Genomic DNA, 11,854 nt, shown 5'->3' on the forward strand with positions numbered 1-11,854 from the left:
CACTCCCCCTTCCTCCTTCAAGGAGGAAGGGCTGCAGGAGAAGTCGTTTGTCCCTGGGAAGCGTCAGAGGAATACTCTCTGCAGAGGCTGGCTCTCTGTCAGCCGCTCGGGTGTGCCTCGGCCCCAGCAGCGTTACTGCAGCACTTCAAACACTTTTATCAGCCCGGGAGGGAGGGGGGAGAAGAAGGAAGGCTGGCTCGCAAGTGCCCGCTGGTCTTCCTGTCCAGGTCTTCAGCTGCCTTTCTTACCTTGGGCACACACACCCCTCCTCGACTTCCCCTACACACTGCACTCACCCTGTGTGAAGTCTTTGGGCTTTCTGAGCCAGCCTCCTGTGCTGCTTCTGTGCACTTTCAGCGTCCCGCCATGTACCCGCCCACCCACGCAACTTCCCCCACACCGGATGGCTGGAGAAGGCAGCACTGGACCGGCATGCTGGAGGAGAAGGTGGTGCAGCCCCCCCCCAACTGGCAAGCCTGTAAAAACTCCCCCCCCGCCCCACTGACAGCTATGGCTCCCAGCCGCTGGCCCCACCAAGGCTTCTCTCCTCCCCAACAGCGGCAAGGAGCCGGCTCACCCCCACCAAGCTCCACGACAGTTCCCAACGGTAAATCCTCATTTCCTATGCATGCGCACAGAACGCGGGTTACTTTGGGGAGGATTTAAGTTTCCCCCCTATATTTTTTAAAAGATGTCAGATTTTTGTGCACACCTGGGGAGTACCCCAAGTGTGCAGGAATATCTGTTGACCCTCCATGTCCCCCAGATCTGCAAAAATAAGTATCCGCACACGGCGCCCTCTGTTGGAAATTAGATATATAGATTTAAGCAAAAAAATAGCTGTAATGGAATTCTGATGAACAGAACTTATCACTGAAAAAATCCTAAACAGTTCTGGCACTGGGACCATACCTAATAGAAGAAGAAGACGAAGAGATTGGATTTATACCCTGCCCTTCAATCAGAATCTCAGAGCGGCTTACAAACTTCTTTCCCTTCCCCTCCCCACCACAGACACCCTGTGAGGTAGGTGGGGCTGAGAGAGCTCTTTCAAGAACTGCCCTTTCAAGGACAGCTCTTGTCAGAACTATGGCTTGCCCAAGGTGATCCAGCAGCTGCAAGTGGAGGAGTGAGGAATCAAAACCTGTTCTCCCAGATTAGAGTCCACACACTTATTATTTTATTTTATTTAGTATATTTATATCCCGCACCTCCCTGCCAAGGCAGGCTCAGGGCGGCTAACTTAACTTAACTACTACACCAAACCACTACTCCAAATAGCCCCACAACTTCTTTGTCTTTTGATTTTCACAAGGATGTTTCAGCCCAGCATTCTCATATTATGTATATATGGACCAACAGTTATAAGAAGAGTTTTTCTATTTTTTTTTAAATCAGATCCAGCCTTCCTCCAAGGAACCTGAACAGTGAATATGGATCTCCCCTTCCCCCATTTTATCATCCCCCCAAATGCTGTAAATCCTCACACATAAAACCCTGTAAGGTAGTTTAAGTTTAAGGTACTCAAGAATACCTAGTGAACTTCGTGGGAAAGTGGCTATTTCAACTTGGTTCTTCCAGGTTCTAGTCTGATACTCTACCCATACCACATTGGCTCTTTGTTATCACCTTTTCCATACAGATTTGCAGTTAGAAGTTAAGCCACTGTGCTGCAACCAGTTGGCACGTGTACACATTTAAGCTGCATGCAATACCATGCGATAGCACATGAGAAGTGTTGAATATGAGACATTCCTCAGCAAGTCCCAGAACATGGTCAGAAAGTGCGTAATGCTGAAACTATATTCACATAAAGAGTTCTGCTGGGGATAAAAAGGTAACTGACAAATAAACAGTATTAATCCTGTTTATCAGGCTGTGTTAAAGGCACTTTCATCTTTATCAGACATTAGCATCTAAAATCATGAGTAAATGTCTGATTCAGGAAACGAAACACTTTTTTTCATTCGCTGAATAAAAGACCAAGAATGTACTGCAATACGTGCAAATATGTGTGAGTAACGCAAACCCTGTTTCTACCTCTGTACCAGACACTCTATATAAACATTTTGAAACTCTGCAGCACCTCAGACTGAAACTAAATATGACCGTAGTGTGCTGATGAACTCCCTACACCCTTTGCCATGTGTCTGCCTGAAAGGAGCAGGACGTGCTAATATTTCATGAAGTCAGTGCTGGCATGTGAAATCAAAAAGAAGTCAACAAAAGGAAACATTGTCTTCTTTGCCTGCTTTATACACACCACACACTAGATGCTAGATAAGGCAGACCAGCTGAACTGAGTGATGTGCCCTAAATCCAGTGATCTTCACTCAGTGGCTTTTTGACATGCTTTCTATAGCTCTTCTGAGCACTGCTGCCCCAGTCCATTTTCAAGAAAAGTTTATTTATGTCACTTGTACCCCACCTTTATCCCCAATGGGGACCCAAAGCAGCTTACGTTGTTCTCCTCAAAGTGGGCAGTAGGGGTGGGCACAAACAGAAAAAAATGGAGGTCTGGGGAGGTTTGTTGTTTGTGTGGTTTACAAACCATGAACTTTCATGGGCTTTCCCATTTAACAGACTGAGTCATGGTTTGTTAGGTTCATGAAGGGAAGACGTTCAAAATGCCCTCCCTTCACTTGCCTTGGTGGCACGTTTCAGCAAGTGAAGGAGGGCATTTTGTATGCTTTCCCTTCACTCCCCAACTTGCAACATGGTGGCACAACTCAAGGTGTAAAGGGAAGGCATTCTAAATGCCCTCCCTTCACTTGCTGAGTCATGCATGAACCGCAGCATGCCTCAGTGATCGAAGGGAAGGAATGCAATCCCACCCCCGTTGATTTGGCAATCCTCGACGCCAGCGTGTCTGGCTCACAGGCCTGCTTACAAACTGGATTGGTTCATGCAGTTCTTAGCCCTGCAAAGCCTGTTGAAAGGGACCACAGTCAATTTAAACAGGGCCCCCAAAACAGTTGAGTGGCAGCGAGTACCTAGCTCCCCACTGCTCAGCTGTTTCAAGCTGTCTTCTGCAGTCACTTTAAATTTTAAAGACAGCCCCAAAAACAGCTGCAAGACGAGGAGGCACTCCCTACTACACAGCTTTCTTGAGCTGTCTTCAGCAATCCCTTTAAATTTTAAAAGGACTGCAGAAGGCAGCCTGAAAAACAGCACTTCCTTTCCCCCTTTCTCTCTTTTTTTTTTTGGGGGGGGGGCCCGAAGGGGATTTTTTAATTGCATTTTTTATATAGACTACAAAACTACAATGAAAAAAGGGAGGGGTACTACATTTAGGGAGAAAGAAAAGATGACCACTACTGACTAAAAACCCAAGAGAGGAGATCCTCAAATTGCTTACATACAATGCCACCTCTTAAAATGCTACATTTTATGAACTTAGTCAGACTTGCTTTTATACCTTTTAAATCTTAAATTTAACTGTTACAAAAAAGACACCTCAGCATCTCAATATTAAAAACATTATCAAAGACACAATTCAGAGTCCTTCAATCCTCGTTTTTTTTCTTATCTTGTCTCTTCCGCAGTTTATAAGGACTTTTAGGAGCCGCTGCCCCCCTCTCAGACAGAGAGTCCTCTCCAGAAGACCCTGAGTCCAGCTTGCCACTGGACCCACTGTCCTTTTCCTCCCCATCCACCTCCTCTGGCTCGCTTAGCTGGACTCTCAAGTCCCGAGCTTTGGAAACAGAATCAATCCTTTCCTTTTTATCCTGAAGCTTAAAGGCTACGCCCTCTGGATATAACCACCCGTAGCTGATTGCATTGGTCTGAAGAAAAAGAATTAAATCTGTGTATTTCTTTCTCCGTTGCCTTATTTCAAATGGGATATCTTTCAAAATTCGAATCGTACTGTCCCCAATTTTCAAGGGTATCCCCGCCATCACTCTTAGGATACAATCCCTCACGCGTCTCTTCGAGAATCTCATTACAATTTCCCCAGGCAGATTCTTCTTCTTTATGTATATGGAGTAGGCCCTGTAGACCACATCCATTTCGCTCAGAGAAAGGGAGGGGACCGCTTGGGAAGAGGCTTCCCTTCCCCTTTTCTCCTGGCCAAACAGCCAGGAGAAAGGGAGAAGTGCTCGGCAGGGAACAGGTCACCTGGGAAGAGGCTTCCTTTCTCCCTTTCTGCTAGCTGAGCAGCCAGAAGAAAGGGGGGATTGCTGGGGAAGAAGCTTTCCTTCTCCCTTGCTCCTGAGCAGCCTGAGCAGCCAGGAGAAAGGGGAGAGAGATCGCCGGGGAAGAGCCTTCCCTTCTCCCTTTCTTCTGGCTGCCATGAGCTGCAGCCAGCAGAAAGCTGGGGTTGAAGTGCACTTTGCCCCTTCCCTTGAAGCCCTTCTTTTTGCTCCCAGTGGCTTTTCACAGGAAGCAGGTCCCTTTAAATGGCTCCACTTTTGCTCCCCTGAAAAGCTGCACCAACATTTGTGGTAGTTCATGCCAGTTCTTCAGTTCATGGACTCTGGTTCATGAACTCCAAATAAACCAAAATTCAGGAAAAAACTTTCGTTCATCTGCCAGTTCATGTCCATCCTTATGTCTGTCCTCTGCTGCCACAGTGGAGTGGTGAAGAGTTATCACAAATTATCTGCAGAATTTTTCATTCACAGAATTCAGTAGAATGTCATTCATAGAACTTTAGTTGGCATTGCCAAGAACATAGAGAAAAGGTTTCTTGCCCTTTTAATAGTGGCTAAACATTTAGAAAAAGACAGCTTGTGCTTTGTAGTAGCTGTTTGTACGCATGGCTTAAGACATTTGGTCAATGAAGCTAATAAATAAAAGGAGAAATGGACAGCTGAAAATTCCCCCCCCCCATCATCACCTGGTTTTTGAAAAATCTCATTAAGCCTCTATTAAAGGACACAACATTATTTTTTCTCCAGGTGCTTGGCAGCCTGAGCTTTAGCTTTGAACTACAATCTTGTTCACAAGGTTAGAGCTATCACTTTGATTTAATTGGTCAGTTATGGCCCCGGTCACATGGGAGGTTTTGGGCCGGAAAAGGGACGGATTGGGGGCGCAGCAAACGGGTGCGAGCACCCCGCAACATCTGGGAATTGGCGTGCATCCATCCCCGATCCGTCCCTTCCGGCCTAAAATCCACTGCAAAAAAAAAAAAAAACCAAGTAAAAGGTAGCACAAACCTGGAACGGCGCAGCAAGTGCAGCCATGAGACCGCCGGTGCACCCGTCTATAGGAGCAATCGAGGCTCCCGGTCGAACTGCGCACGTGCACACATGCGCAGTTCGGCTGCCTCGCTCTCCCTGTAGTGGCTTCCCCCCGGCATCTGATCGTGCCGGGGAGCAACTGCACGGCGGCTCAGGGGATCTATCTGATCCCGCTGCCGCGTGTCTCTTTTGGTGCGGCTTTAAAAAGCCACACTTCGGCCGTTCTTTTTCCCCCCGTGTGGCAGGGGCCTATGTTAATCACATCCTAAGGTAGGAAGGCCAAGACAGAGATATGCCTGTAGCTGTCACTGTACTGTAGTGTGCTTCTGCTCTTCCAGCTCCCAGGATAGACATGCAATGAACTAGGAAGAATAAATGTGTGGAGGGTGTTGGGAATGTGCCAGCTTGCTCCTCCTCCAACCTCCATTACCCAACCTTCTGTACAGAGCCTACATACAGATAGCTGGAACATGTACAGGGCCTTTACTAAAAGATGGATAACCATGTGTAGGTCAGAGCCAGCATGCACAATCTCATCCCCGCCCATCCACATATAATACATTAATTCTCCCTAGTTTGTCACATGTACAGGACACTGGCAAGATAGGGAGAGCAATATTGGTGGGATGAAGGCAGACAAACAGTTGGAAATGGTCTCCTAAACATTCACAAGACTGCCAGTGGTGTGCAGGGTTTTGCGTCAACATTCCACATGATATACTTACATTTAGTGCATCTAGATCAAGTAAATCTGTGTCACAGGCACTGCAGCCAGTTTCACGGGACCAGCCATTGGGGATATAATTCCCAAAGTAATTGAGAAGAACCTGGGGGGGGGGGTTTAATAAGAAAAAAAATAAAATTATGATCAACCCTTTTTCTGTGGCTTTTTGTTAAAAGCACTTTACATGGGTACATACTAATTGAAACAAATAGAAAATGGGCCAGAATAGTATGCAATGCAGTGAGCTCCTGATAAGCTACTAGCTTGACTTATATCACACATTTATATAATTTTTCTCACATCAAAACCCTTAGCAGAAAAAAGCCACCATCACTTACTTTAGTTGGGCCATTTCCATGAAGAGTGATTGGCAAAGTATCATACAATGAATTCTTGGCTCTGGCTCTTCCGTCTTCAAATTTCAGAACAACTTCATCTGCAGCCCATCAGCACATTAACAAAGTATTAACTGCAGGTTACTCAAAAAAGGAAGTCAACATTCTCTGCATCCAATTGAGAAGATCTATACAAACTCATTTTTATAGTGATTCATTTATTTCCTATAACTTTGCTGACAATTCTCAAGCTGTTCATTCAAAAATTCTGCTACTGACTTCAGTGGAGACACAGTTTAATACTGTAATCTTTATCACAGCCTATATGTACATCTTATTTTTATTTTATTTTCTACGTGGGCTTCCCCTCCATTTCATTTTTACAACACTGAGAGGTCGATTATAATGAGGTGTGGTGTGAGACTGACCCATGGTCTACCAGGGAGGTTCATGACTGAGTAGTAGTTGAACCTTTCCATACCTACTTGGATACTAGTATGATGCTATCAAGAGGCATCTATTTCTCTGGAGTTTTGAGGAACTGATATACTGTCAGTCAACTCTTCTTTTATAAACCAGGGTCTGTCAGGTATCATTTTTCCTCTTGGGATTGATCCTGGAAAGAGATCAGGTAGTATTCACTCTCTTCCCCCAACTCCTTCCCTATTCCTGTCATCATGATAAAAAAAGTAAATAAAGTGGGATTTAACTTCTCAGAATCAAGGAGGGTCCATATTCAGATAACCACAGCATATCCCCTTTGTTCAGTTATTCCTGTGATGTAGGAAGGGATGAAGATTTATGCAAGCCCAAGGGGTTGCCTCCAAACTCTTTTCAGGGACTATTCCTAAAATATACAAATAATCCCTCGGGTATATTGAGTCTAAATATCCTTTAAAATATTCCTCAGTAAAGAAGTGCTGAGCAACATAGGGGAATTTTGACAGGCATAAGCAAAACACTCATTGCTCAACAAGCATTTCAGCATACATACCAACAGCTCCATTTAGAGTCTGGAAAATATTGCACTTGTGATCCAAGGTAATATTAATACGTTCCTAAAAGGCAAAAATTAAATAAAGCAAAATGAACAGCAAATCCATTAAAATGAGTCTTATAAAATCCAGAACAATATGAATCACATGTGTCAAGATGTTTGGCTCCAGCCAGCTTTCCCCCCTCCGTCTCACCCAATTCCTTTCACAAAGACAGTTCCCATCCCATATGGCTTTTGTATATGCAGTTCTCATGATACCCAGCAAAGCCCTTTTTGACATCCAGAGAGAATCTCTCCTTCCATTTTATCAGCAAAAAAATCTGGTTGGATCCAACCCAACTACAACATATGTCAGTTGATCATTCATCTGGAGACTTTCAGCTCTTCAGCGAGCTCTTTCTCAGTGTTTCCTGTATCTCCACTGGTCTGAATGTCATGTACATTTACCCATTAGTAACATGTGATTCATTAGAAAAACTGTTTATATGAGTCTAGTATCAGGGCGTGTTTCTCTTTTATAAACTAAGCAAATGGGAGTTCATGACTTCCCAAACTATGATGAATTGAGAGCATATTGGAAAAGAGTACCTGCCAAGTTCAGCTAATAGATTAAAGTTGCTAACCACAAAACCAACATTGAAGACATGCCATGAGACATATGGAACAATATAAGTGAGTTCATTACAGACAGAACTGCTAATAAACCTGGCTTTTTCTTTTTGGGCAAGGAGGGCATGCCCTCTGAAGGCACCACCCTTATAAAATCCTCAGTATATTAGTCCAAATTGTTGAGGTTCCAGCAAAGTTTTTTATTTGGTCAGTAGCTTCTTTTAAAAAAGAACGCTTGAATGCATTATACAATTTTTAAAAAGTATAAAAGCATTAGATATATATTAGTGTATCTCTGTGTATATAAAAATACAAGAAAAAATCCATATTGCCATCCAGAGCAAGCTCTTAACGAAGCCTTAAAAATAGATTGAATCCAACATTTAAGACTAAATCACTAGCTATATTTGATGGCTGAGTTGTAATTCTAAAACTATTTCTGCAACGCAGTATCCATTTTTAAGCTTCAGGGATACCAAATGGTAAAACTACCTGCTCCAGTCCAAGAGAATGTGATTAAAACAGCCAGAATTTTGCATATATATCCTATAGCATCAGCATATCTAATTTTCAATATAGTCCCATCTGAGGATTCTTAAATCCAGAGCTTGAAGCCATGAAGAGACAAGAGAAAAATAAAATCTAAAAATTAATTGGAGGGCTAACACCCCCCCCCCATGATAGATGCAGGACCTGTGATTTAAAACATGAATGCTATCAGTGGCCATTGCTATTGCCAGCCATCAAGCCTTGATTTTTACTACTAAAAGGTAGGGGGAGGGAGTAAGGCCCTTTCCAAGACTGATTTGGACTTGGGGGGGGGCTCTAAGGGCCCAGGCCCAATATTGACCACTTGATACCATGTGAAGGAAGCAGGAAAAGGGGTAAAGGCTATGGGGATTTTCACGGAAAGGAAAAGAGGAAATAGGGAGGGAGAAGAAAAATTAGATTCCCCCCTCGCAAGTGCTTATTGGTTCCCTACTGGTAATATTATGATATCTAGTCTACATTTTTATAGTTCCCAAATACCAGAATCTGCTGCAGTTCCATGTAGGGTTCCCAGCCAAAGCCAACAGACTCACCTTTGAAGGTGGGGCTTGCCAACAACATGGTGACATCACTTTTGGCATGACCCGGAAATCACACGATCACATAGGAATAATACTTTAGCATTTATCTCAACCACAGCATTTTTGTTGAATGCTGGAGAGTCACGCAACATGATGACATCCCTTCTGGGTCATGCTGAAATTGATTTCATGTCATTGTCACAATGCAAGTTGTTCCCCCCCCCATTGCCTACATCATCCCCCCCCCATCTAACTGGTGGCAGGAACAGCCAGGGTGGGGTGTGGAACCTCTCCCACCAATTTGGAAGCCCTGGCCTCTCTTGTTTATTTATTTATTTTCTTAAATCTGTGCCCCGCCCTTCCTGCTGCAGCGGGCTCAGGGCAGCTAACAACATAAAAATGGGATACAATAAATACATAAAAATCTAAAAACAGTTCATCAAACATTTCAATAGCAATTCATAAAACTCATTAGCATAATATCAGAGTATCTCCACTGGTCCAAGGCATGTATTATGTATGGCTCTTTGTTCTACTTATGACTGAAATCTATGCAAATTTCTATGCATAGCTCTGGTTGGTTTTACTTCTTCTGTGTTCTGAATAAAATCATGTTCAGTGTTCCGTTAAAAAAAACCCCTCATTATTTTCCTTCCTCATTTTACAATCTCTCTTGAAAGAGCTGAAGTCCTGTGTACCAGCTATTTGGCTCGGAAAGAAGACTGAATCCAGCCTTTTGCCACTCTAAGGCTTCCCTTTCTTCTAGACTCTATGATACACTCTCCAAAGCTCTATGGTACACCCTCTAACACTGCCATTTCCTCCAAGGTAACAGATCTCTGTAATTTGGAGATCAACTGAAATTCCAGGAGAATACCAGGCCCTTCCTTGAGGCTGATAGCTCTACCATGGGGGAGAAAATTAGGATGAACACACAGAAATAAATACAATAAATTCAGAGAAGATGCAATCATGTCTTCCTGGATTTTTCAACTGACCCAAAGAGAACCAGAATTTCACCACATGCTGATGTATTATATATACTGACAAGGTTCCGCATACCCTTTTTAAGTGGTCAATGTAGAGTTTGGTATAAAAAAGCTGATCATCATCATTATCTTGAAGGTCCCAATGTTGTACAATATTGTTTACATATGGAGCATAGCCAATAAATCCTGAAAAGAGAAACTGAACTACATAAGTAAATCACACATATTCTATTTTAAAGTGAGTTTTATGTTTTTTCACAGTTTACCAAGCACCAAACTTCAAGGATACTGTACTGTTCCAGTAAAGGCATACAAAAGTTTCCTATTGGTTTCTAACCCAATATCTTTCAGGAGGCTGAAGTTGGTTCCTTATTCGCACTTCCTTATTCATTCCTTATTTGTTACTTATTCGTGCAGTCATTCAGAAGCACTAAGGAGAGTTGGAAAGCTCTGAACCCCAAACTAAGGTCTGGACCACCACATATCATATACCCCCACATTCACAGGACTCTCCCCTTCCAGGGGACACATTCTGTGTGCTTGTCCAAAGCGCGGTTCCGGTGCCAGTTGCTCCAAAGTGCGGTGCCCCCAGGAAGGGGAGGGTCCGCTGAAGACGGGGGTGTATGAAGTGTGGGGGTGCAAACCTTATTTTGGGTGCAGGGGGCACTTCCTTATTCAAATCTGCTTTGAAATACAGGCCTTGGGGAAGCCCTGCGAACTGAAGCTCGTGGCGTCGAAACTGGTGTTTGGACCGGGCATCACTGCATGTCACCTTGCAGGGCACAGTCCCCAGACTGTGGGTATGTGTCGTTTGGGGTGGTCCAAAGATTTTTTTGGGGGGGTGGAGCCTGGCCCCAGTGTCTGCTTGTGTGATTGTCCTAGGGGTACGCACTTTGGAGCAGCTGGCACCAGAACCGTGCTTTGGACATGCACACAGAATGTGTCCCCCCACACAGAATGTGTCCCCTGGAAGGGGAGAGTCCCCTTCAGAGCTTTCCAACTCTCCTTAGTGCTTCTGAATGACTGCACGAATAAGTAACGAATAAGGAATGAACAAGGAAGTGCGAATAAGGAACCAACTTCAGCCTCCTATATCGTTCATGCTTTTTGGAACTAACATTCTGAATTCCTGCCTTTTCTTAAAATAATAATACAAATCTATTAGTTAACATTTCCTTTCTATGGCTGAAGTATGGGTCCAGTCATATCAATTGCTCCTGAAAGGCAAATCAGTCTATTTGTGAACGCGTGCAATTTTCAGCTGTGGATTTTTTCATTCACCATTACAAGGAAGAAACCTATCTTTAACCTTCAACACTGTAAACAATTCAGTAAATTTTGATATATACAAGTACAAACTCTGAAGACACCTTATCAATACAGTATCCATGAAATTTCCTGCTACAATCCTATAAACAAAAGATCTTTCTTCTTTTATGAAACTCAAGGGGGTGGTGTATAGAGTTTCCATTAAACCTTATATTAGACACTGACCTGACTGATATGTATTTAGCTAAAGAAGATTGCTGTACTGCATGAGCCCCAACCATACCCTGGCACTCTTGTAGGATTTTTCCATGAGCAGCTGCAAAATATTCATTCTATGGAAACCAGAGCTTACTTGAGAACATTTGTCTAGATCCAGCAGTAAATTTCCACTAATGGAAGGGAGCAGGGCCGTAGCTAACCCCTTCCTTGTGGGGGGGCCCTGGGGAAAGGGAGGGGGCCTGGAGTGTGTGTGCGCGCGCCGCACACACACGCATCCCCACCTTACCTCTCATCCTCTGCTCCCTGGGGACACCGCAGCAGGACCCCCTCGCCCGCAGAGCGCGGCGGCCACGCGGCTCCACGCAGGCAGGCAGGGCGAGCAGGCGGGGCGGGGAGGCGCAGGAGGAGCCGGGCAGGGTTCGGCGGGCCGGGGGGCGCGGGGACGGGGCGAGTCGC

At 44.4% G+C, this 11,854-nt stretch overlaps 1 protein-coding gene across 2 annotated transcripts in view; it reads right to left on the bottom strand.

Annotated features, from left to right (window-relative positions):
• PLOD2 (procollagen-lysine, 2-oxoglutarate 5-dioxygenase 2) overlaps window positions 1-11,854 on the bottom strand; it is a 116,020-nt gene that overhangs the window by 36,087 nt on the left and 68,079 nt on the right. For both annotated transcript variants that reach the window (XM_015413584.1, XM_015413583.1), the window contains exons 5-8: window positions 9,984-10,096; window positions 7,240-7,303; window positions 6,249-6,346; window positions 5,912-6,013 (exon numbers count right to left, since the gene is read on the bottom strand). In XM_015413584.1, coding sequence (XP_015269070.1) covers window positions 5,912-6,013; window positions 6,249-6,346; window positions 7,240-7,303; window positions 9,984-10,096 — 377 coding nt within the window. The remainder of the gene's footprint in view (window positions 1-5,911; window positions 6,014-6,248; window positions 6,347-7,239; window positions 7,304-9,983; window positions 10,097-11,854) is intronic.

The sequence above is a fragment of the Gekko japonicus genome, unplaced genomic scaffold (assembly GCF_001447785.1).
Source record: "Gekko japonicus isolate JY-2015 unplaced genomic scaffold, Gekko_japonicus_V1.1 scaffold285, whole genome shotgun sequence".
Taxonomy (NCBI): Eukaryota; Metazoa; Chordata; class Lepidosauria; order Squamata; family Gekkonidae; genus Gekko; species Gekko japonicus.